Source organism: Trichoplusia ni, chromosome 4 (genome assembly GCF_003590095.1).
Source record: "Trichoplusia ni isolate ovarian cell line Hi5 chromosome 4, tn1, whole genome shotgun sequence".
In the NCBI taxonomy this organism is placed as follows: Eukaryota; Metazoa; Arthropoda; class Insecta; order Lepidoptera; family Noctuidae; genus Trichoplusia; species Trichoplusia ni.
The window spans coordinates 4,838,854-4,866,338 of NC_039481.1; the positions used below are offsets into that span (position 1 = coordinate 4,838,854).

The following is a 27,485-nucleotide window of genomic DNA, read 5'->3' on the forward strand; positions in this document are numbered from 1 at the left end:
AACGATACTGTCAGCAGCCAGTGATACTTTTCTGTCAGGTCAAGTAACAAAATATTTTCTACTTTATTACTTACACACTAATCCATTCGTTGTTTTTCATAATCCCTTTGCCGTTTAATATTACGTAAGAGTATAATCTTTTCAGCCAGGCAGAGCACAGATAGTGACAAAAACTGACTGGTTTATTAGTGTCTTTGTATTTGTATGAAATTCGTGTGCATTCTACACTCAAATACAGGGAAAGCGAGACGGGGCTTTAGATTAGGCGCTTTTAGCCTTCCGCTATAGCTTGGCTGCGGTTCAAAACGCGGGAGCACAATACAAATAGCACCTCTGGCGAGCTGCACGCTGTTTTATTTTTCTTTAAAGATCCCTTTGTCTTTCGCCAATTGTTTTGCACTTTTCGGTTTAACCTCAGCCTTGTGTTTAACTCCAGCAATGGGAAATTCATGCGACTATTTAGAACATGATTTCCTTACTTAGTTTTTTAAAAGAATTCTTAAACCGCAACAAATGTCGATATCAAGACATTGTTTTGTAATCTATATGAGGGTCGTTTAATACACTAGTATATTTGATTTCAGACCCACGTATCCCGGAAACGGGTGCTCAGGCGAACAAGTCCAACTACGGGTGGGACGAGTGCTGCTACTGGTATTGCGAGGGGCGGCTGTGCTACCGCTGCGAGGCGCGGCTGAGCGAGGCGGCGCGGCCGGAGGCGGAGCGCTGCGGGCCCGTGGAGGAGCGCGTCATGACGTGCTCGGTGCCGTACGCGGCGGCGGGCGCTGCGCCGCGCCCGCCGCCGCCCCCGGCGCTGCTCGCGCTGCTGCTGCTCGGGCTCGCCGCGCACGCACGGACTCACTGGACCGCGGCCACGCGTTTAGTGAAAGTGCGCGATTCGAGGTTATAGTTTTACGTTAACGTGCGTCGCATCCGCGCGTCCCGCGATCGCCGGCCAGCGATCGGAACCTCTGTTAGTGCCGAACTTATAATAATGAATAGCGTGCGGTTACGAGTTCGACGGGGGACGCGAGTCGCGGCGGCGGAGCGAGCGCCGCCGCCCGCCGCCGCGACCGCCCCATACACTGTAAGTTAATATTTGTGTCCGCTCGTTGGTTACACCCGAAACATGGAAACACCAAAATGTACACAAAATAATTACTTTATGCATTTACCTCGTAAGCGCTGTTTGCCGATGTTCCGGCCAATATGTTAATATTTTTGGCACGATTTGTAAACAAAGATACATGTTTTGCGTTAAGCGAAGATGTTGCGTATATTTTACATAGTGTTTTACAGTTACATTGTTCATAAGGCACACGATTTGAGTTCTATATTTGCTGATCTGGTTTGTGTACCTTCATGAATAAAAGCAATATTTTACACAAAGTTGTTAAGAATCTAAATTCCATAAAGCTCGTTGATGAATTTTCAATCATTGTACATACATTCGTACTGACGTGCGAAGCGTACTTTGTGTTAGGAATCGTGTGATGATACTTTTATACTACATTATTATGTAGACCGGACAATTGATGCAATAACATATTTATATACGCGCCACAATCACAGGCTTTGTCAGGTTTGGATTCTCACCATCCTTTTCGCCGTGGGATGAAGAGTAGGCGTCACGTCTGGGCCCGCTGTCGCACTATGTCGCACAAAGTAAACGCGTAAAACACGGAAACATGCTTTAGACGTGAGGTCGTCGCTCTTCTGAACATGTGACAATAGGTAGGCATACTCGTACTGATGAATCGTTTCTTAGAGAGTTATTTTTGTAATGTTGCACCAGCGCAGCGGGCGCGGCGGTGCCAGCCAGCGGCCGGGGCGCGTCAACAATTCATAAACACGATTAGCTGCTGTCCCGCAAGCTAAAAGAGCAAGAATTAGAAGCAAGACCCTTAGTTGACACTGGATCAGTATCACATATATATACGAACGTTACGAAAACATTTATTAACTAGGTGTATGGATCGCATAGATAATTTTATTGACAGTTGATCATGCTTCTGGCTCGTGCCCTGCACTGAAGTGCCTCAGTGGCCGCCCCGAGCCGCGCGCTCGGCGCCTCTCTGCCGCCGCGGCGCTCGCTGCGCGCTCGGCAACGCCTAATTAATAGTGATTACATGATTATGTATAAATGAAATAATATAGGGTTAATAAAGTAGTTGTTGTTTTGTAAGAAGTAAAGTATGAATAATGCATATAATGAGAGTTATATGTAATATATTCCGTCTTATGACCTAACAAATGGTCATACAGAATTAAATATGGTTAAAAATGATTTTTATATGAATTGATTTTTAATATATATTATTGTATATGTATATCGTGTGGAGTATTGATAATGGTAAACAACCTTCAGCGGTATTGTTGTTTCAACCTGAATGGTAACGGTATTTGTTGGTTTTGTTTGATTTTTGAAGAATATTAGAAGTATCGTTAAACATTATGTGATGAATAACATAATGGAATGGTTATTAAGACTTTATTGAATGGACATTTGTTGAGAATATTGCCCTCGGAAGGCATGTAGTTGTTGTATTCAAATAAATGATAATAAATATTAAGTAAGTTATTTTTTACGTTTTTATCGTGTGTACATATGTCAAAAACGGTTTGTTGTTTCCACTCCCATACTTAATCGTCGTCACCGAAGGTGCTAAAGGTCTATTAACGCTTCTTAAGACTTGGTTTGTGTCAACTTCCAGTATAACCTGATCTGTTTGTCTGTCTGTGTGATGTACGCGGGCAGCTCTCACGCGAACGGTACTCTCCGTGGCCACGCTACTACTGTTGCCTCCTCTATCATATCACTCGTGTTTCCTACGTCAGCAAGCCTTACTACTGTTCTCTGATCTGTACCCCTTCAGTAAATATTCCCTGCGTAGGCTAGATATCTATGTAATGTACCTATGGACAGTGAGCAGAGCCGTGACGATAGATCAGAGTGTCGTTATTGTTTCAGTCGGTGTAGTTTGCTCGTGCTTCCCAGTGCCTACACTTTGTCCACGCATAACCTCTTATACATCCGATGACAATTAATTCGCAAGACATTAAGTCACTTTCGTACTGTCGCAAATCGCTGAACAACTGAATGCATAACTTTTTATTTCGCGATAAACATAAATTTTCAAGTCTGTCATCGTATTCACGCAGTGACCGGAATAGTTAGTGTAGATCCATTGCACGTCGTCATAACTTTGGTTACCGCAGTTGAAAGTAAAATGTTGAAAATCATAGTGATAGTCTCTTCAAGAGAGTTTATAGTCGATATAGAGTATAGAGTTCGAGAGATGTAAACAATAAAAAGTTTGTGGTCGATCGTTTGCAATTAATTGACTACTGGTAATGTTACAATAAAATTGAAACTCATGTCGAAACTTAACGTTTTTTGACAAAATTTCACTAATATACTATATATTTAATTTCATATTTAATCTAAGGGTCTAATTAGAATATCTTAATAGGTCAAGTTTCTGGTAAATTCATTTCTGAGAATCAGGTCTTAATGCACATAACTTTTATAAATAAACAGCAAGGTTTTGCGAGTTGATCGTCGCCCTACTGCGTAGGTGCTCTTTCACGGTATCTACGTGTATCTATATATAAATAATTATCAAAATGTCTAAAATTTAGTAATAGAAAATGAATTACTAGAACATAATTAATTGGATCAATTTCGAGCACTCGTTAAAACTTACACATTGACCGTGCATGTCTTCTTGCGAGTGTCGCCACTCCACACTATCGATATCTTCACTCGTTCACTTGTTAGAGTAGATAGTAAAAGACCAATGGAGAGGAGTTCGGTTCGGATGTTAAGTACTCTTGCGTTCATTTGTCAACTGTTCAATAACGACGTTCACTCCACCCCTGCGAGGTACGTAGCTGAGCTTTTGTAATTATTGAGGCACACGTTTCGTATGTACGTTAACGAATCCAGTTAAACAAGTCACAAAAAAATAATCAGTCACAGCCTGATCTCGGAAAATGGTAGGGATGCTAAGTCAGCAATAATTTCTAGAAAATTACAGAATGATAACCGTGGTGTGAGACGAGCGGTCGTGGTCGGTGCGGAAAGCGGCGCACGCGCATCATCGATCACGCACACACACACATACATGCATACACACACTCGCGTACACTAACAATACGTGCCCTTCTCCCTAGGTTTAGTGTAACGGGTGTATTTTGATGTTCCGTTAAACGTTTGGTGATAGTGTATACATTATGTTTTTAAATAATATACGTATGTTTTGATGTACATAAATAAAGTGTAAATGTTTAACGCACAAATAATATGACAAAGAAAGCTGATGTAAAGCAGTGTACGAAAACGTATGTATTTAGCTGTAAAATGTAACTGGAAAGTAATCGATTAGGAAATATGAAAGTAGGAAGTTCCATGCTCCGTCGCTACTGAGGTGTTGTTTGTTTGTCTGTCATATCGTGGTTCTCTCGCTACCGTTTAGTTGTACACGCACTAGCCCCTGAGCTCGCCCGCCGGGCCGCCGGTCCAGGCCGCGGCGATCCCCCTCGAGTCCATTTCAATGTAAATTATTCGTAATCAGGAATTAACTAGTTGTACTGTTCTATACTTTAAGTCCCACACCTTAGGTTGCGCGACAACTCAGTTGACTGTCACACACACGCACAAAACAAACAGAAATATAGGCTTTCGGGGTCGTCCATCGATGATTAAGCGTTTTAAATGTGTATTTACGTACATTATTATTCTCAAAAGTACATATATAGTGTAATATGTAAGCAAAACACCAAATCGTAGCCTTTACACACAAAACAATTATTGACAGTTAGTAAGTAATAAACAAACAATTTATGGTTCGTTATTATAAATCCATTGCGCTGTATACTTGGCCGTATAAAACGATGTTACGTCAGAGAGTATATTACAGACAAGAGTATTCTTTTATTATTCGATGAAATGTTTCCGTAATGGTGGAGTTTGTATATTTTGTACGACGTGTTACTATTTCGTTTGAAAACTGCCAGTAGATGTCACTATGCTTAGGGGTATAAAATGTAAGGCGTGGCTCGGCTGTGGTATTAAAATGAAACTAATAAATACACCTCAGGCAAGACAGCTTCTTTCATTAATAACCGAACACAAAAGAGGATTTTATAAGTATATGGAAAAAGCACAATACCGTAACGCATGAATGATCTGCAAAGATTAATACCACAACCGAATCTTAAGAAACAACGAATATGATTCATGTTTGAGATTTTGTAATGCATATTGTCGATTTCATTTACCATGTATTAGTGCAGTAAAATAATTCAACGAATGCGGATTTCGGAATATCTGTATCGTAACGTAAGCACCAAACACTGTTACAAATATGAATACGGGTAATGTTGGGATAGGGCAGTACGTTCGATTGTCACATTACTGCATCCCTTGAGGCCTACCACTATGTCTTAAAGTAATATTAAGTCGGGTGTGGAAGAGAGATGGCGCTCTACTCTTTGTATTGTGCTGTCACGCTTTTACAATCGTAATATTTCTTTAAGACGTGGTGGCAGCCCCTTTGTTCTGTGACGCGGTAACCTTACGCTTACCAAGTAACACTATATGGCCTTCAATTTAACTAGGAAGGAGTAAGTAAATTAAGACACATTTGGGAATGTATCAAGTCTTATGAAGTTATAGAGTTATCAATACATATTACATATAAATAGATTTAACGATTTGTACGTTATTTTAAACTGAAAGTTTCATAAGTAAGCGATTCATAATTCAACCCCGAAAGTTTCTCTTAGAGTACACGTTTAAATTTAACTCGTTGTATAATAATTAGTTTTTTCTTTATTGTTTTGTATGTATAATTTTTACTATACAAATATGTAGATAAATCAATGTCATTTTGGAATTTCTCAACCAATAAATTATGAATAAAACAAATTGTATAACCACAATCTTTAATGTACACGTGTAGACAAGTTATATTGGAGAAATAATTTTAATTAACTGACATTTATTTCCAAATACCAATTCGGCTAATAGAATGAAATATAAAAAGAAACTGCTATGCACACATGATAGTGTAGGTAAATATAACAGTTTAAAGCATTCAGACCACGTTTGACAAGACTAGTTCAGGACTTACTGTTCTGTTCAAATCAAAAAGTTTGCACCTGAATGAGACCGTTCATTAAACTGTGAGAGAAAAAATATGAATTCTTTTAAAGAAAGAGTGTAGTGGTTTTGTTTCGCCTGCGCGTGTACTAGCACTATATTTTTTGAAGCGCCATCACTAACCTAAAAACCTACGTAATACTAGACCTATAGACGAATCTTGTACTTTTGGACGTTACTAGGGCAAAATGCCTGCGATCTATCTACTTATTTGTGTCATTCAGAGTCTGTTCATAAATTAGTATAAATATAATGTATGTAATTAGTGTTATTTCCATTTAAATAAATGTTTGTGTTAATTTGATAGCGTTACGTTGGCTCTAGATGAGAGTTGTAGCCGTTCTATCTGAATTCTGACTGTACTGTTTAGTTACTGGTTACGTCACTCCTACACATTTTGTATTGCGTGTTCGTGTTCATTTCAAATAGTGTTCTGTACAGAATCGCAACGGTCTCATTTATTCCTAATGAGTTCTAGATCATATAAATATATGTATGATTATGAGGACTTCAAGGCACATTATACAGGAGTTAAATGATTTACGTTAAACATCGTTTTGATAAATACGTAGTTAGGATTGCACTGTTGAAGAAAAGTACATTAAATAATTGTCGATCTGTCATCAGGACTGCTTAACATAATTTTAATCTCTATAAATAATATCATTAAAATGCCTAATTCATAGTGAGAGAGGTAGTGTAGTATAAAATCTTAACTCATAATGATTACGCAGGTAAGCAGCGGGCGCGGGCGGTCGCGGCGCCACCACACTGCCAGCACGCGGCCTCGATATATTGATATGATCTAGGATGTGTTTGTAGCTGTTTCTCGAGTAGTGATCGTGTAATAAGTCTTATGTTATGCCTTCTAAATGATTATAAACTGTTAGTGTGCGACGAGGGCTCGCGGGTGGCGGCGCCCGCCACTCCCGGCCGCTACGCACGCCTACGACGTAGGCGAGCTGTAGCGCCCGCGTAGTCCGTCGTGGGCCGCGCCGCCGTCGCATGTAGACATCGTTCGACACTTGAAGTAAGATTAATCACGTTCGAATAATCGTAGACAGATTTTGAAATTTAATATTATTTGCATTTTCCTAAGAGTTAGAACGATTGAGACAGTAGGTCGCACGACCGTGTTATGATGAATTGTGAAGATGTTTATTAAAAAAATGCGTTTATGAAAATGGAATAAAAACGAAAAATATTGTCATATTTAAAACTGTAATTAATAAATTAAGAAGAATTATTGGAAAAACAGAAAAAACGTTAAATAAACCGATTAAAAATACAAACGCGAGTATCATTTTAACCTTGCATTGCTTTCATTTTGTTTTTGAGGTAAGTATATGGGTCGTACCTATATATAGGTTTATATTAGGTCAGATGAAAGATATTTTTTATGTAACAGGGTTAATAGACAGTCGTTGAACTTAAAGTAAAACTGCGGAATGATTACTTTAAATATTTTAATATAAAAATCGTCGCTTACGTCAATATCACACGAGCTTACATCATCTATTTATCTTAAGTATAAAAACTATGACTTCGCATTAAATTATCGTTCTCGCAGTATAAAAAGGCGCACTCGTCATCACAGCGTTCGCTATACACAATATACCGAACGCACAGACACACAGTACATGATCACAGTCAGTGTCGCGCCGGGGCGGGAGGCCGCGGGGGCGCAGGGGCGCGGGGGCCCGGGGGCGCGTGGGCGCGGGGCCGCGGGTCGCTAGGCCACCGGCCTCGCCACCAGGGCAATCAGCGCCGTCAGCGCGAACAGCGTCGGCGCCGCCAGTAGTCCGCGCGCCGCGCCTGCGCCGCTGTGACCACTGTCGCTCGAATCCGAACCATCTGCACATATAATACTGAGATGCACAAACGAACAATCACACAATGTATGCGTTGTCACTTGTCACAACCACCCATAACACATGCTTTCCAAAAGTGAACTTTAAGGTCATGGACCAAGAGTCAAAAGCTCCAAATTCAAAAGTTGACTTTTCAGTTATTATTGTTTTCTTTTACCAAATTATTCCCGTTTTTAGGAAGTGGTTGCGACAAGTTATCCCGCTGAGACATGCTGTCGTGCTAATGTGCACTATTGGTGGTCAACCTAATGTCATGTAACAACAAAAAATATAACGTGCAAGACATTGGACACATAACATAAAAATGATAAATAGTGCGAATGTAAATACTGGCAATTCCATTTCTTAAAAAACAAAATAGATTGGTATTCAACCTCATTGGAAATAAATTATCATTGTGGCTAGTTATGAACATGAATTTGTTGATTTTAATGACTTGATTCATTGGCCGTTGAGTGTAACGTTATTAAAAGTTAAGAAATGGATTTGACAATACAAAATCATAATGAAATTAAATAGAAACCTACAGATGCGGATGATTGATGTCGCGGCGGAGGGCCGGAGCCCCCCTAATATACGAAGCGGCTCTCGGCCACGTCAACCTCATGTTACAGTCTAGCTCCGGACGACTGAACTCTCTCAACTGAAACATCAACTTGCCTTTAACAATATCACTTTAGTTCCGCAACCGGTACCCCTAGTATGTGCAACTACTCAACAACTACACCCACACTATGTACAAATCATACTAAATTATATATTACATTCGTGAGGCGAATTTATGTAATTATCTACATAAATGATAAGTTATTAAGACACATTTCTCTAGTCTTTCCTGTCTACTATCAGACTCTAAACAACTTTAATGGTAAGGAATTTGAAATAGACGGGACATTACAGAGAAATGTGCTTCAGTAAATCATCACTAAATAAATAATTACAAATGACTTTAACGCAAATATAAACATGCATTACCGCAACCTAACCATAACGAACTATCTATAGTTAGATAATATTCAATGAACTATTAGATTTATTAAAATAAATCTATTACTAGTGTTAAATATCAACTCGTGAGTCAATATCATGCGTCACGCTTTTGTTAGTTACAAAACTAATATAGTAATGGGAATCGACATTTATGTCTATCGCAATGACCACTCTACATGCAAACCTTTTGTACTTGATTGCATGTAATACGCAAACATTATTTTCAATAAAAAATATACATTTTAGTGCGATACACCTGTCAAGCCAGCGTTGTAATTAAGTATCAATTGTGCTTAGAAATCAATTCATCAAACGTGATCATTATACTTTTCAAATTTTATCTTACGCTGTTCAATTCTTCGTCGAATAAAAAATATAAACGCTGACTGCTTTTATTTAAACTTTCATCACAACTACGTTTATTTTACGCTTCGTTACCCCTGGAACCGATGACGTCAGTATGAATATACTGCTGTTGGCTAATAACGCTATCACCAATACAGTGAGCACGTGCATACCGGTGTTCTAACTAACGTATAGGTCGTTCTACAAGGTAAGTTCCACAACCAGAGTGAGAGAGTTTCCTTATATCCCAGAAAACAGGACTAGATCAGTCTCGAGGTGAATTGAATGCAACCTTTCTTAAGCAAACAAGTAAATGGACAATAACCGCACGTGTGGAACGAAAAAAATTCTTTAAAGGCTAGAATGCGGTTTTTATGTCTACAACCTTTTTGCTTAAGATGATATAGATAGAGAGTGAATGAGTAAGCAAAGCGTTATAGTTGATATACAAAGCGTCTGGCCCCAGACACAGCACCACCAGAAGCCGCAAGCGTCTATCTACCATGCATTAATACAAAGGTGAAATGAAATAAAACGTACAGGCAATGCGCGACAAGCTCGCCGGTATTAAAATCACCGCTTATGTTCTATAATCTCACTGGTATTCTTATATTGTATGTAACTAATTGAGTCTTTGTTCTTTATGTAATTTCTCTATATACAATGTTCAGGAACACTCCACCGAGGCTATTTCCTGAACCAGAAGAATGATCGCGGAGCGGATGATTTTACACCTAGAAAAAAACACACACACATCGAAACGTGAACACGCCCCAGACACCGACAGTTTAATTGACATTGCAACACGGTGACTGTTTGTTGTTGGTGACGTTATAAATTATTAAAACATAAACACGTTAAAGTTTGGTGCCAAAAACAAAAAAGGTGTAAATTTAATCACTAGTTTTGGTAAACCGTATTTGCCGGATCGACACTTACTCCGTTTACTGTTAATCTGTCTTAAATGCGTATGCATTTTTGGTTCCACTTTCTCGCTTGATCGATTCGGCAAATAATAACCACTGATTTTAATTTAAAAAACTTTAGCGACTCAATTGATTGTGCTTGTGCCACAGCATTTTGTGCTTGCGTTGTGACTTGATACTAATAACTGACAAAATTGCAAAACTGCGTTGTAAAAACTATGGCAAAATATTCAGTTGAAGGTAACAGTTTTTTTTTATTGCCACAGTTTTTGACAACGCCAGGTAGGATCGGAGGCGCCCAGAAGCCGCGGAGTCATTGAAGTCGCAGGGATGGCCATCGTCAGCCACTACACCCGTCAACAAGCCACAAACCATCAGGCAACCTTCCACAGTGTTAGCACTATTGCAGCCATCTTAAGCAATATGCAGACTCATTAGTAGTAAACAGATCACACTGAATTAATCAGCGCAAGAGTTAGAAGCGTTTCATAAACGCAATACGTTATTAGTTAAGCTAAAATCATGTTAATTTTACGTAATTAGGCTGTTAGTACATGAAAATCTATATTAAAATAAATTTTGTTAGTAAATGAATAGTTAAATTTGTAGTTACCCAAGAAAATGATAAGAAACCACATAAAATGGACTGGTAACATAATCAATAAGAAGTAGGTATTGATTAACAATTAAATAGATTCTGACGACATACATCACTGAACAACAGATTTAAGGGAAGAGTTTACAATACAACTAATAGATAGACATCCACAAAGACACAAGAGCAAACATGGAACGGTGGAGTCGACGAGGGGTAAAGTCCCTTACGTCACATCGTAGGGTAAAACTCTCGAAGAAATGTTTTAAAGTCAGTCGTGGGGACTATAAAAAAATTGTCACATCATTAAAGTTCACAGTAAAATTGGAACTACTTTTTTTTGTTTTTTTATTCTAGAAAAGATCCTGTAAAGTAAGTAATCGTTAGTCAGTCATGTCGAGAGCTACCCAGTCACATTCACACGACAAAACTGCGTCATAAGGTAAAGTTTGCTATAGCATGTTGCAAGAGTGCAATGCCGTTGACCAGTTCAGTGAGCCGATAAGTGTCCCCTTTTACCTTATCTACCGCATCAGATGCAATCGCTCTGATTGTATGTAAACGCGATGTTTTGTTTTTTTTTTGCGTTTTCATCCCAATATTTCCCATTTATGAGATATATGTTTTTTAATCATCGTCTGGTGTGATAGTCGTGTCAGCTGAGGTGGATGACGCAGTATTGCAGTGTGTGTCAGGTCAGGTAGTAGTCTTTCCGCGGGTCCTGGGTATCCGCCTACCTGCGTCGAACTGAATGTCTCCGACGTCGTCGTCCGAGATGGTTTCGTCGTTCGCCGACAAACGCGCGTTACCTCCTACTGTGCCGCGCGGCGCACTACTGCACCCAAGCCACCAGAACGCGGTCGAGCGAGGGAACGCTGGGTTGTCTGAATCAACCTGTAGCAAAAAAATCCCAATCTCATTTCCGTACTTCGAAGACAGATTATCCATGGAACATTGTTTCCCAAGGAGGTTGTAAAGAAATAAATTCCACAATTTGAAACATAAATAATCATACAACACATTCCACGTGGACTTACACTGAAAGTTCTATCGTTAAACCGCCAGTAAGATCCAGCCTTGAAGAAGTATGTATATCCGTTGGTATATTGGAGAGCTGCATCAATGCCGTCTGGAATGCCTTCCCAGTTGGACAGGGGTTTAGGGTAAGTGGCCTTCACAGGGGGGCGCTGTGATGGGTCGAATCGCCAGAACTTGGAGCCCTTGTAGAAGTAAATCTTGCCGTTGCCAGACCATACGAGAGCCGCGTCAAGGTTGTCGGGAATGCCGGTGAAACCTTCACAAAAAAAAATGGTCAAGTTTTTTATAGGTTTTGAGGAAATATCAAGGTATAAAAGTTAGAGGCTCGATTATATGGCGCAACTGAACGCCGAAATGAATAAATATAGGGAGATTTGGGACATTTTGTGAAATTACCTTCGCTAATTTCTTTGGGGTAATCGCCATCCATCTTCTGTCCGTTATACCTCCAATATTTGGAACCCTTGAAGAAGTAAGTCTTGCCGTTCTTATAGGTGAAGGCAGTGTCGATGTTGCCGGGCAGGCCGGGCCAGGCGCGGGAGATTAGACGGGGGTAGCCGGACGCAACACCGTCCTCCGTCAGCCTCCAGTAGTGCTCGCCTGAAAATTAGAACGCGTCATAAATACGTTAAGTACGGATAAAACGTATTTCTGAAAGTAGGGAGCTAGATTCTCATTCTTACTTAGGATAGTTCTGATCATAAAAGAATAGAGTAAATGCGGTAAATAAATATATTTATGTGTTTATTCCTCGTGATGGCAACCATACACTATTCTAAAAAGCAGAAATATTATAGTATAGACAGATTAGAAAAAACACTAAGATTGAGCATACCTTTGAATATGAAAGTGCCTCCATCAGCAGAGTTAAAGATGGTGTCAAACTTGGGGTCGCCGCAGAGAGCTGGGTCCTCGGCTGATGGCTGCTGAGTAGTAGCACGAGGCACTGACGGCACAGGCACGGAACCACCGATGTCCGTTTGTGTTTTGTGACCGTATAGAGACTGTTGAAAAAAGATCGATTAGTTTTCAGTTGATGGACCTTTTTACAGTTCAACCTATTTGGGGTTTTGCCTAAATCCTTCTTGATTGTTGTTCAAAATTATCTTTAAATAGGCTATTGATATTTTAAGTCTACATAAGTTGACTTAAATAGTTAAAATTTTCACGTATCAGTATATTATAATATTTTGAAGACTTAATTGATTACATTTTTTATTTTTTTACCTGGATTCCTTGAATGTCATCTTGGTCTAGCTGGAAGGCAGGGTCGTATCCTCTGTAAAATGGAGCCATGAGTGCAGAGCGGACGTCGCTGTGGGACAACCCTAGCGAATGACCGAACTCGTGAGCTGCCACCTGTGAATTAGTAGTATTATATTAAAAAACATCTGTCACAAAAAATACGAACAAAAGTACTCAAAAGACTATGTTCTATAATTCAAATGGTAAATTAATTTTATTACTAAGAAAAATGAAAGGCCTTCACACCTTTTTTCTACGATTGCTACACAATAGTCACAATAAGCAATACACAACAAAGACTCTGTAAATCAAATGCCACATACATTTCTCAACGTACTAAAAAGGTACATAAGTTTTTGAATTCATTAACCAAGGAGGTTCAATATGTCCAAATAGTTTATAGTTACCTGGAAGAGATTGGTTCCTCGCCTTGAGTTGATGGACCACATCTCAGCGTCGTCGAAGTGAGCGTCACCTCCGTACACCTGTGCAAAGAGAGGGGATTGAGGAAAATCAACATAATTACCGATGAATCAATAATTGTCATATTGTTATTAAACGTCAGTCGACCGCACGTACACTTCTAGGTACGTAATTAAAGCTGATTGATTCTGCAATACATCATTAGTATTTTGTTGGAATTACTTGCGAAATGTGAAACTAGGTACAATGCTGATAGTACTTTAAAAGTCATTTTCTATGTCACTGCAAAATTTTCGATACGAATTAGTACGTCGTCACCGTAAATTGTCTAAGTACATATTTGACCTTTCTTTATTAATTCGTCCCGGAAACATACATAAGTCATAAACATTAGCGCAAACAGCCTCTAACACACAGTGATAACGCCGAAATGGATATCATTTTATCTTGTTTACTTTTTCCATTACAGTCTTCGTCTCAACCAGGCTAAGTCTGTCAGTAAACCACGATGATAATTTGCTGATTTCTCTAACACAAACACTAATCTATTTAAAATGGAAAGTTTGTATTCCATACATTTCCCATTCTTATCACAAAAGAAATCAACTTTCAGACTTTAAGCGACGTGACATATTATTTTGCTCAGTATTTTTAAAGCTTGTTTGAACAGTGTACACTCCACTCTCACGTAACAGTCGTGTAAAATTATTACAGTTAATGCATTGTACAAAACGGAATGAATATATTATAATTTGTTTTGCACAATGTAACGTTTGATTATAACATTACCGATACAATAGATACTTTCACTATTTAGGCGGCAATCTGTGACATCCGTTACTTTTATTTATAACACAATATGGACGGGTTTGTCTGGTGCAATACGAACAGTACTTAGCTGCGTTTACGGTTTTCACAAAGGAATTGATTCAAATTATCCGATTTAAACTTAAAAAAAAAAAAAAAATAATAAAATGAGTATTAAATATCATCGCTATTAGTTTCTATCTTGAAGTATCCCTTTCTACATTCCACGGTTCCACGTAGGCGACATTTCCTTTTACAATTTACTCGTCAGACAGTTTTGTCGGACATCATCCTATAATCAAATAAAAGACTGCCGACGAAACTAATTATAATGCAAGCTCACCACTGTGACTATTTGTGACAAGACTTGAATACTAAGAGTTTAAAAATATTTTGAGTTTAGCATAATAAGGTTCTATTTAGGCACATGCTCGTATGTCATATGTTAATGTCCTTTTTGTAAGTGGAATTAACTGATCCGTTATCCGATATGACGCATTATTCGAGATTTTATCAAGTGAATCAATGAGTTTGGAATGTAAAGTATTTTAAATATTTTTACTTGTTTTCGCAAAAGTTATACATATCCATATGTATGTATGATTATAATATTTGCTTTTTTGAAGAGCAAAGTAAGATGAACTTGAGCCTAAAATGTATCGTATTTCAAACTCATTTTCGAACTTTGAGCGCGGTAAAATGAGACTTAATAAGACTTAGTAAAACACAACAACACTTATCACAGATAAAAAAAATAAGAATGTTCGATCGGAAAAAAACGAATTTGATAGCTAAACACAGAAAATCAACTTCAAAGAAAAGGTAATGATTGAGCATAATTCATGTAACTTGTAATATACTTACGGGGAAGTAAGCGTGAGCGAGGGTGCCTCCCGGGCCGTCGAAGGGATCGCCGTCGCCGTGTTCTCCCTTCTCGAACCTATAACGATAAAATTAATAAGTAATACTGAATACGACACGCAACAGCAGACATTGGAACCATCATGTATACAGGTGGAAGGTTCATTCTAGATTTGAATTCGTAATCGGGAACTTACTATGTAAGGAGTTTTTGATGGTCAGGTATGTTATCTTTGGTCTTGATTTCAGTTCAATTTTAAGATTGGGCTAACTAAAACACAGTTAGTTAATTTTTTATTTGACAATAGAATACCACCATGAAAATAAAGCAAGGAAAACCAAGTCTTGTTGAAAATTAAGGAGTTTTTGACATATTTACGTTGAAAAACTTGTAACATCAAATAGTTATAAAATCTGTAATCAATGAACACAGTCGTATACTACGGATACTCGCTCAATGACGAGAGATCACGTAGTTTGTTACGCAACAGAGATCAAACGCGGATTGTTACCAAAAACCTATTATGACCGATTCAAAACGCACACAATGCTTTACCACGATTTCTGTACACCGGCTAAATAAATACTGTCATTTATATTGCTCAGTGTAACCACGAAATATTTGTATTATTAATTTTAAATTTGTATCGCATGGCCGACATTTTCGATCCATAAATTGATTATGTTGAAGGAAAGTTGACACAAACTTAGTTCGAATTGTAGGATTACCTAAGTGTTTTAGCAACCTGTTTTATAAATTACACATTTCAATGTCATTTGTCGAAGTATTGGTACATTATTAGACTAATATAGGTAACGTTTACAATGTGAAATAGATTTCGGACTTTCCATTACTTATTTTCTATTGATTTCAAAAAGACTACACAATAGGAACTGTCTAAAATGCATAAGGTCAATAGTTTTTTTATTGTGGTAACTATTGTATACTCTAAAAATGTTTGCTGAAATAGTTTTAAAGTAAAATGTTAACAATGAAAAGGTGAACTACAACTCCAAAGCGGTTGTAAATTTTATTTAATTGAAGAATAGTAAAATTAAATTTGGAGACATTATTGATTTAAATATAGTTCATCAAACACATGTCCAATAGCATAGTTAATACATAAAATATACGTAAGATCCTGACCTGATTTCGATGTGGACTTGTCCGGACCTCTTCTGCGTGAAGGTAAGGTCTGTGTAGTCAGACCACACTGAGAAGGCTTTGGCAAGCTCGGCGTCCACCTCCGCGCGGTTCAACTTCGACGGGTACTTCGAGATCTTGTAAGTCAGGTTCTTAACACGCCATCTTGAACCTGAACACATATGTCAATTATTTTAATAGTCTACGGATTTATGGAATATTATTTTGTGAATTGCAGTGTTGTCGCTTTTCTTACCCTGCAGTGCATATCGTTTGGCTCGGCTCTCTCCGAAGCCCACCTTGTCTCGCACTCCACACCTTGGCAATGACATGACTTTGGCTGTTTCCGCGTCTAATTCACCTGTAAACACACAATTGATCAATATTTAAGTGCCTGTAACGATAATTTACGTTTCTACCCGTCAACTTTTTGTCCAGTATCATCAAATTACAATGGAGGGTAATGGCTTGAAACGCCATGGAAGTTTACGAAGACCAAACGCTCGGACATTTGTCGGAATTCAATTATTATCTCGTTTACCGCATAAATTACAGACGCGTGTCAAAGGACAAACATGGATTTTTTGTAACGAACGCTAACAAGGAAGTAATTACACAAACACATCAACCAAAACCGCACACGGAAACCGTTGAATCATCAGGAACTATGGTCACCTAGACCGCCGCTGATCAGCTGGGGACTTGGAATTCATTATCGATGCGGCCAATTGACATTCATAGTTACGGGGAATAACAATGTAGTTGTAAAATTCATACGCCATAAGGAAAACTACTTCACGTTTACATCTGTATTGCAGGAAGAGGAATTAAAGGTGACGCCACTTCGTAATATAAACAGACGATTCTTTAAATAATATTCTTGTTTTCAGACATTATCTGCTAGCATCACACGTCTAAGTCTGATATCAATTTAGTACATGCAGACGTCATATGCATATGTTTAGAAGGAACATAAGGTTATGTTTGTGACAAGCTCGTCCGAACTCGTGCAGTGACCGATAATGAATTATGTATTTATGTTCTGTCTGTGCGTTATGTGCTTACATAATAACACTGCCTCCAGTCATACTCAAGTCCAATAAACTACTTCTCGTGTCAAGGCACGTACGCGAACGAAGCCGAGCCGAGCACTGCCCACATAATTCTAGCGTTTTTAAATAGTCGGTTGTGGATATCGCACAGACTTTTAAATTGCTTTGTGGATGTATGTGGTGGTAATAACTGTGATGAGAGAGGACCAAGGCTAGCCGGACGGCGCAGACCGGATAATTCAAGGGTTATCTTCTATCTGCGAATATCAATTTATATTAAGTGTTTATTATCTCGTTATAATACGCCTATACCTTCTGCATCCAAGTGATTATATTATTACAGATCGTCTACACCATTCTATGTTCATGGCTGAGTTTGGGCCTTGGTTCAACCCCTATATTAAAAATAACCTACACTTGAGTAAATTAGCTATTTGTGACTTCGCATTTTCATTTTAAACGATTTATAAAACTTTAACTTCTTCAATCTTTGAATAATTAATATACATTGAGAGATCTTTTCTACCAAAGTACTTAGTTTGCATATACGCGTTGATATTTATGAAAGACAATATGTCTTACAAGTAGACAACCCTACGTAAATGACACCCAATTAAAGTGGGAAACAGTCTCACAAGGTCAATGCGGTTATGTTACTATTCATCAATTACACAACACTTGTAATCCAAGAAACGCACTGTCACTTACATGACACTCCACTATTATTGCATAAGTCATTAAGATGCGGTATTTTTTACAACGAATGATGGATGGTAGCATAACTCAATAAAGGCAATAGATCTTTTAACCAGTATTTAAATTAGACGGTAATTAATGGGGCTGTCATACTTTATTTACTTGTTGTTGATGATGAGCGATGTTAAAACAAACGGTCAGTATTCTCACGGATTGTCTTGGTTTTATTAGCAGTTTAAGAATACGACGAGTGCGGACATTGTTTTTGCTACAAAAATAATCTCCTTGAGAACAAACTCATATTAACGTGTAACTTAGTTTTAATTAAACATCCTAATGCCAAAATATACGAAGTTTTTCACATATTTATTGGAAATACTACTTACAACTGACAATTGAGAATACCTACTTATTACAGGCATCCATTATCAGTATATTTATTTCAATTGATAGTAATTTAAGCACAATATCAACACGTAACTCGATAACGTTTTAATAAAAGTGCAACCGCAAGTTATGCAACTTAAAATGAGAATTTCAACAAAAGAACGAAAGCGGCTTTCTCGAACCACAGCTGTTTATGCTTCAATCAATCGAACCGTCCGTGACCAAGGGCTAGAGATAGCAATAATACATAAATATAAAAAATAATACATAAATACTATCTACTAACCATTCCAGACAAAATAGACTAGAGATAGATGAACTAGATTAACAGAACTGGGCAAATAAGTATAACGGTAAATTTAGTAATTTATGATTTGATCGGCGCTATTGTTTTTTAAAAAGTGCACTTGTCTTTGATGTTTATTAAAGAAATGTCTTGCAAAACTGCAGCAAATTTTTGCAAGCTCTTACTTATCCTACCAAATCTCATCTCACATTCCAAAGAAAAGAAAGTCAAAAATGCTCTACCTACAATAGATACGAAAGTGATATGTCCGGCTCGCGACCGATAAACTTCCAGTATTAGAGATTACACACAAGATATGGGTTTAGATAACATCACCACATCACTCTTCTGGTATTACTCAGAAAAATATCTTGCGGAGGTCAGATAGACACCAACAAAATAAACAACAGCGGATCAAAATTTGTATTGAATGTCAAAATAATTTTGCCAAATACACTGTGCTTCTGGATACTCCATTTTGATAGATTAAAGCGATATCGAAGATAGCCAGAAAAAATACGCTTCTGCGTTCAATGGCATTGAGGAGAAAGAGAAAAAGAAGATTACCTGTTGCGTTAAGGCCAGCGAAGCTCTGGAACTCAGCGATGGCTCGCCTCCACGAGCTCTCATCCATAATGTGGCCGCTTGAAGGGTTCCTCACAGAGGGACTCAGGTAGCCGTACTGCGCTAAGTACATCTGGAAGTAGACGTCGTCATCAGGCTGCCGCGTCCGATATAAGGAGTAGGCCTCTGTTCTCACACGAAAGATGTCCAATCTATACTTGTTAGTTTGTGAACTAACTACAGTGCACTGTTTTTCTGTGAGGTGCTCACTAAATGTGAATTATTTCTACGTGCGTTCAACTTCGTTCGAATGAAAACAGAGTTTATTGATATACTTATAACATACTTAAAACTAGTTTGGCATTTAACATTGAAATGGACTTCCTTATATATGACAGACCATGTCCTGAAAAGTTACATTTTACGAAAGTTGCATTCTAGCGCTTAACCTGAAGAATCATTCAAATGTATCAAATTGAACTGGTAAGTCAAGTCACATCATTTGTCGGATATCAATGGAATTCTCATAAAGAAGTTTCCTATTCATTCTCGTTTGTAATGAGAAGTTACTTGGTCTTAAATTTAAGAGCCATTCTATGTAAGGCGTGTACAGTTTAGTCAGTGACGAAGCCTAAGCTGTTTGCAGTGCTCTCGTTTATCTCGGCCGTACCTACCGGTATATTATCTCACATCAGCGCAAGGTTACCCGCCCATTGTTTATTGTCAACGCTTGATAACATGAAACACGTTGTTAACGCAAATACATGGATAAGTAGATAATCTCTTATCCGAGACGAGTCTTCGCTGATTTCATTCATTTCGCAACAGCTAATCTTAATTACGCTGAGAAATTAATTACAATGTGTATCTGCGTGATATTATTTTATTCTTAGTTAGCTATAACAGTTTGATTTAGATAAAGAGGATTGTGTGTGCTAGCTGAGGTAGGGAGTCGGAGACATGGCGACCTTGAGCAGTGGCAGTGTCGAGGCGCGTGCGCTGCATCGCGATGCGCCTGCGCACATATCTCCGACTGGCACCACGCCTCGTCCAGGCTCTTTGTTCCCTCTCTCCGGGGAATACTCACAACAATGTGCGTGGTGCGCCCGCCGCAGTCAATACCCCTAAAAGCCCGTATTTACTATTGTCTGACCAATGCCAAGAGAATACTAAACATATTTTCAAAGATTTCTTCTATTTGTTAAGCAAATCAAACGTACGTTTTGCAGATATCATCACGAATATATGATTAACCTCACTATGAAAATACCTAAAGGTTGTAAAATTTTATTACCAAGAATTTCTATTGTTTTTTGACATAATTTATGAAGAAAGCCACAGGCTATATTAGCGAAGAATTAAATTTATGCGGACCGCTAATATGTTACGACAATAAATGCAAATAAATCAATTTTTACATCGATGACTAACCGCGAGAGAATCGGTCAGATTTTGGGTGCGTTTGGGTCGGCCATTGACACGCCGAGCACAAAGTTGCGGGCCATTGTTTGTTACACAAACCGAAGTGCATCACTTAACGATGTAAATATACACACTATTTAGTCTACATAGCATCGTATTTGTAACAATGTTCCCGAGCAAATCATTGTTCACCATATGCGAGAATTCCTTGAAAGCACACGAAGGCTTGAAGATTGAAACGAATATACGATTCAACTGCTAAAAATAGCGCCTGGCTGCTAAAGTGTATTTATCTTAAGCTTTAAGTGAAAGGAATAAGAACAACCGTATTACATATTGACCGAGGATTATCGATGGAGGCGTTTAAATAATGGATTCGAATGAGCATATCGGGGTCAGTGTGTCCCCATGAGTAACGGGTACTGACAGAGTCTGCGCCCGCGCAAGTCTCGCAGCGCAGCCTGCGGCGACGCTCCACAGACCTACTTAAATCATGCAAATTTTTACCGCCTCAGGGCACGACCAACGGCATGTATCACGCATCATTGCTATGTAACAATGCTAATTGGAAAAAATATCTTGTTCCGTCAATGTTTAACCACTTCCACAGCCGTGCTCTTCGACAAATAGCAACCTGTCAAACCCGACCCGCTTATTACAGACTTTAAATCAGCCTTTAGAGGATTTTGGAAAATAAGTGTGGTACTTATTGGAATACACTTATTTTTTTGTTGGTCAATTTTGCTTCCATATAATATCCTTCCAAATTCCATAATAAATTAATCGACTTGACATACATTTACCCAAAACACTTTTGATAAATGGATCTCCGAACTGTTAATCGAATGCTTAAACATAAGAACGTGAACACTTAGCACTTAGTGTACTACACACATTAAATGATATCGATACGTCTTGGGTCAAATCGAGTAACGGATTCGATTTACAGTAATTCTAATAGAAAGGATTACGTGTCGCGACGCGAATTAAAATACCCAAAACCACGTGTTGATGACTCATAATCATGATATTATTAACGCATACACTACAAGCTTTGAATAGAACCTCCTTGAATGACGAAACGTCAATTCGTTTTAGAATTAAATAGTTGCATAAAACCTTTTCGCTTTTAGTATCGATGGCCTGATTGGGCCGATCTATAAAAGGACTATATACATAAAAATGCATTTGTGAGCAATTTTTCAAACATCAATCGTTTTTTCTTAATGGATGTAAAATAGGCCACGCGCGGGTTCAATACACAATACATTAACTGTCCGTTCACCGACGTTACATCGTGCTTTATCGTTTCAATTTTATCTTTGTGATTTATGTAAGGCCAATTTTAACCTTGTTTGCAACTAATAATGTACTTTGAAATAACCTTCTGCAACTTTTTGTTTTGTAGTATCATTTTAATCGTTGATTAACAAAACTATCATTTTTTGTCGTCGTTCAAAATTATAAGAGACTAGCTGTTGTCCGCGGCTTCGTCCGCGCGGTTTTGAAGATAGACATGAATTTCTGCACGTAGAATTTCTCCGTTTCTTACCTATTTGTTTTTTATATCCTGAAGCCTTCCTTTATAAATGGGCTATTTAACACTGAATTAGTTTTTTCACATCGGTAGAGTATTTACTAAGATCTTCGCGTTAAAAGTAACAAACCCTTTAGATTTATAATATTAGTACAGATAGGTAAGATTAGTCTTTTAAACGAACCAACAAAACAAAACACGTATTTAAAGTGAACTGAAGCTTACTCATAGTTTTGTTTATTTTACAAGTATGTAATGTGAGATCCGGTGCCCACCCGTCTGTTTATTTGATAAGTCATTGCACTTAGTACTAGTCTAATACAACCTTATTATCATAAAGGGTGTGAAAAGGAGTCACCGAATATCACGGTCAGAACCTCCTTGGTCATTAGTCATCACGTTGAAGGTTTGACAAATAATGTTTGTAACACTTACTTTTAGAACAAACACTTGTACGGTACTTACGTCTAAAGATTTCAAGTGTTATTCTTACTTTCGATATGAACTCGACCCACTTCCTAAGCCTAACAAGTGAAATTTTGCTTTCAATGTCACTGTTAATCTAGGCCTATGTTCGGTTGGCATAATAAGTTACACCTTCGCTTTCCTAAGACTCATACTCTCCTCATGATCTATCTAAAGTCTCGAATTACTACTTATTTTATTTCATACTTGTCTCATTCGACTTAGCAACAACAATAAACGTCCAGTGCAAAATACAAACACGCCATAAGGCCTGTCAATACAACAAATATAATAATTACATTTTCATGCACACGTTACGTAACATTTATGGTAGTACAATCATTATTATTAGTATTCAGAGAGGCACGACAAAAAAGGCGCAATACGTACACATGTGCAGGAGAACGCCATGGGCCGATTATCTATAGTTAAGCGATTACAATGTAAACCATGCGGGCATTTAATGACACCTATGTACGATTGCGTAGTTCGAGTTATTGTTGAATAACCACTGACATTGGCTGTGATTCACGTGGATCCGTCATTACACGGTGTAGCCTCCCGGCATTATGAAAATTGAGAGTCGATGCAGCTTTACATGATGTAAAATAAATCACTTTAATAGAACAATTTTCATGTTGCATATTAGCTGGGTATTAGTTGATTGGTAAAGTAGAGATAATTCTAAGTTATTAAATATGACAAGACGTTTGAGTAGCAGTTACTGGCATAAAAGTATGTATATCTATTTAGATGTTTAAGTGATACGCACAATTTTGTTTAGGGTGTTAGGATACGCTCAGATAACTTTGCTCCCGAAGCCCTTAATCATGTTTTTATAAAGTGAGTTACATTACGTCAGATGGAATGTAGGATTACCTTATCACAATGGCTCGGTAATCATTATGGGTAGTACGAAGTGCTTAATAGGAGTTGTTGTAAATATGAGTGGACCGTCACGCGACGTGTTTCGAGGAAGTGCATCTGTCCTATGCGATGAGTACGATATGCCGTACGGGGAACAAGTGTAGCACGTGTAACTATTCGACAACACTAGTCTTCCTGCAACCAAATTTGATGAACTCTACACGCGTTAATTCATCAAAGTTACGAGTACATTGGAGTAAGTACAATTAAAAATAATTCATAATTTTAAATATTTTTTTTTAACCACTGTGCTACCTTTCTATATAATTTACAATTAAGTATGTAATATAAAAAGAAATAATAAAAAAAAACAAACGATTTCAGACGATGAGGTAAATTAACTTTTAGAACCTTAATAATTACCAAGAACAACATGAGATAGTCAAACACAATAAATAAATATAATAAAATAAAGGGACTACAGGGACTAAACAAATATCTAAATATATCTTGGTCTCTCTTTTTTGTAGTATTGTAATGTAACAGTGGTGTAGATTGTACGAAGCTGCCTAGGCAATACTTGTTGGCTAATCATAGCTATTATCATTTTATAACAGATGTCGAGACGATCGAAAGAGAATTAATTATTTTTCACAATAGTAAGCAAAGCAATACCTTCGTGATTTTTATTCATAGAATTTTACAAATTGACATATCTCTTAAGTGACATTTATTTATAAGAACAATAATCTAACAAAAATTAACTTAGTATTCAGTTTTCAAGTCATGTGTTCAACAAAACAAAACAAAAAATTACAGAATCGGAATCGACTGTGTAGTGTCGAATCCGACTGGAGTCTTTTGATTCGGAACTAGTCGTATGATCTCAATAAATACGGTTTAGTAAACCATTGTTTCAAATGACAAAAACTACCTTAGCAGTAGATAAGTAAGTTGATTTAACCCAAGGAGTGCAATCAGGCAAGAAGAGCATTGTATTAATCTCGTCACTACTGACGAGTCGCACCGCCCACGACACTTACGTTGCGGCATCGCTGCTTCCATCATCTGTTATACTAATGAAGCGTTGAAAACGCTTTACAAACGTTTTTATGCAATCTGCATTAATTGCCGGCTTAACGTAAATAATAAACAAACTGAAAGAAGCTTGGTTCTGTTAATTGATTGTAATGTTTAACAAAAAAGAAACGAATTCCCGAAAGTTTTGAATGTAACTGGCATAACTAAATTGGTTTTTGTAATCATGACACGGCACAAAAAACCAAAATTTTAAAATTATACAATTATAATGAAATTATTTTTATAAATTGGTGAAGTAGGCATGCGATGAAGTAAAATTAAAAAAAAATTGTATACAATGAAGTACCATGATGCCTTTGGCTATCAGATTTCATCAGATTTAATTTACATAAAGCAGTGTCTTGCCATCATCGTACTATCTCGATTACAATTTCATTAAAGTATGTACAATTTAATTGTATATGTATCACGCAATTGCATACATTTGTACAAATTATAATTAGTGTACACGTTTTGTTAAACTGCATACCTAAAGGGTGACTTGTTTTCACTGCGCCATCGCCACCTACTCGTGGACTATATTATTTTTAATAATGTGCTAATACGGCATAATTACTTTTTATGGTAAAGGCTATTTTATTCAATGCATGTGCGTATCGAATTACAGCGATGCGCATATGAAAATCTCATGAATATTTATAAAACGTGCAGAAAAATACCCATAGCATTATGTAAAGGAATATAATAATGGTGATAGATAACACAATCAATTATATATTGCTTATAAACAATCAAGAAATTAGATATTAAAAAAAAACGAATCACCTCGCAACACGTTGCGCACAATGGTAATTTGACGTGGAAACTTTTTGGATAAAGTTCGTACGAGTCATAATTTAATTCATTTCATAATTGGTCATAATCAGTTTCAGATTTTACGCATACAATCTGTAATCAAGTGCAAAGCCGACAACCGACATTTATTAATTATTTAATTACACCTTCTGTATGTAACTCATTAATTCTTTCACAATACTGACATTAACATTGTACACACAGCGTAGGGGAAAACATTTTTCTCGCGAACATAGAGCTACCATTCAATTCAAATCCCATAGTAAGATGTTTATTTGTTTACAAAAAAAAAATATTTTCTGTTTCCTTGAATTTTATAACGAGTATAAGTTTACACGTGTCTATAATAATTACGATAATATATCTTCTAGAACGTCAATCGTTTCAGGAATGTATATAAATACGAGTCAAATAATCGACTATAAGGAGTATTTATTAGTTACATACATTTCTAGTGCAAAAATTCACAAGACATGTTTTAAAAATAATGGGTTCCGTAAAAACGTTTAATGAATATTTATTTTGATCTGGCGTCGATTACACAACATCAACATGTTTGTTTTTCTTTAGATGTCATCGTTTTATGTTAATAAATCGAGAAAAATGCATCGAGTGTTGTTAATTTTATCTCGCATGTTATTTCCGATCGAGTCAATACTTTATATTTATATAATGTGCATATTTATTTTATACAAACATTGTTTGGTGAAGATTCTTATTTACTTAGTTGTTTTATAGATGTCTAAACCAATTACAACTAGTAAACTTATTTTCCGACGCAAATAGTTTAGAATAATTATTTTGTTTTGTTTATAAATACGTAAGTTTAATATGCCAAGTGAGTATGCCACGCTCTCATAAATCTTGATAGTAAACAGATATATAGATAATATGGAATTTAAAAAAATGTGCCTTCGTATTGCCTTTGGTATGTCCATGATAAGCTACGAATGTTTTTCATCATACATTTGGTCGCAGTTTGTCGTTGTTACGTAGTTTAGTTTAATCTGTGTGATATCACACCCTTTAACCTGCGGGCAAGTCGCGTCACTGCGGCCGCGCTCCGCAGAGCACTCTTATCCAACCGCACGCGCAAAGGACAGATAATTGCCTCCGTAATTAGTTTCAATTATGATGCGATTGACGAAAGATTAAAATAGAATTAATCGCGTGTGAAGCTCCACTTTTCCGTACTAGAATGTAGAAAATGTTTTTTGCGGTAAAGTTAACCCGCCCTTTGTCCGCGTCTACACGTTTGTCACGTGGACCCGCGCACATTGTCTTGCTTTTCAAATATAATCGACTCTGATCTGCTGATTGCTTGACAATCATCTGTGGCCCTACACGTGTATCGAGTCATGGTTTATAAGTGTAACAGGTCACCCTATAATCTATACAATTAGTTCCTAAAGATAATATAATTTCCATGTCGATTAATTCATACACTTTATGACAAAAATATGGATGGAAACTCATGGCCTCTTGTTGTTCAGTGATTCACCCTTCGGTTTGCTCACTGCTAGCTTTAAACCGCTGAATTATGCATGTTAATTAAGGGCGAGTAGCTACCTTATAAATATATACTGTTATGCACTTTTCAGTTTGTACGTTAAAAGGGACTTTGAATTTTTAAGTCACAACCGAAAACATTTGGTCATACAGAAATATAATATCAGAAACATTTAAATATATTATAAACTGTGTAAGTTTGACAGAGTCTAGGCTCAAGTGCGATGAATTTATTATGCAAAACACTTGACAGGTATATAATAAACATAGGCTATAAAATATACTATCAAGTAAAATAACGTTTGGAATGTTAAGTAGAGGTAAGCGATAATTCTAAGGAGTAGATACAGCGTGGTATGATGATGGGTATCAATCAAATGGTAACAATCAGAT

At 37.4% G+C, this 27,485-nt stretch overlaps 2 protein-coding genes across 7 annotated transcripts in view; one reads left to right on the forward strand and one right to left on the reverse strand.

Annotated features, from left to right (window-relative positions):
- LOC113492651 overlaps positions 1–6,030 on the forward strand; it is a 45,636-nt gene extending 39,606 nt beyond the window's left edge. The window contains exon 3 of the mRNA XM_026870235.1: positions 585–6,030. Within this exon, the coding sequence (XP_026726036.1) occupies positions 585–910 (326 nt within the window). The 3' untranslated portion in view covers positions 911–6,030. The remainder of the gene's footprint in view (positions 1–584) is intronic.
- A 1,585-nt stretch (positions 6,031–7,615) lies between these two features.
- LOC113492652 (matrix metalloproteinase-14) overlaps positions 7,616–27,485 on the reverse strand; it is a 31,530-nt gene continuing 11,660 nt past the window's right edge. The window contains exons 3-15 of one of the 6 annotated variants that reach the window (XR_003400512.1): positions 19,400–19,529; positions 16,668–16,772; positions 16,415–16,583; positions 15,271–15,346; positions 13,584–13,661; positions 13,159–13,290; positions 12,767–12,935; positions 12,328–12,531; positions 11,931–12,187; positions 11,631–11,787; positions 9,913–10,106; positions 8,565–8,680; positions 7,937–8,020 (exon numbers count right to left, since the gene is read on the reverse strand). Coding sequence is in view for 3 of the 6 variants with exons in the window: in XM_026870236.1 (XP_026726037.1) it covers positions 7,899–8,020; positions 11,631–11,787; positions 11,931–12,187; positions 12,328–12,531; positions 12,767–12,935; positions 13,159–13,290; positions 13,584–13,661; positions 15,271–15,346; positions 16,415–16,583; positions 16,668–16,772; positions 19,400–19,529 (1,599 nt within the window). In the remaining 3 variants the exon portion in view is untranslated. Of the gene's footprint in view, positions 8,021–8,564; positions 8,681–9,115; positions 10,107–11,630; positions 11,788–11,930; positions 12,188–12,327; positions 12,532–12,766; positions 12,936–13,158; positions 13,291–13,583; positions 13,662–15,270; positions 15,347–16,414; positions 16,584–16,667; positions 16,773–19,399; positions 19,530–27,485 lie in introns of those variants that run through there. The other 5 variants (XR_003400514.1, XR_003400513.1, XM_026870238.1 and 2 more) reach the window with 5 other exon arrangements.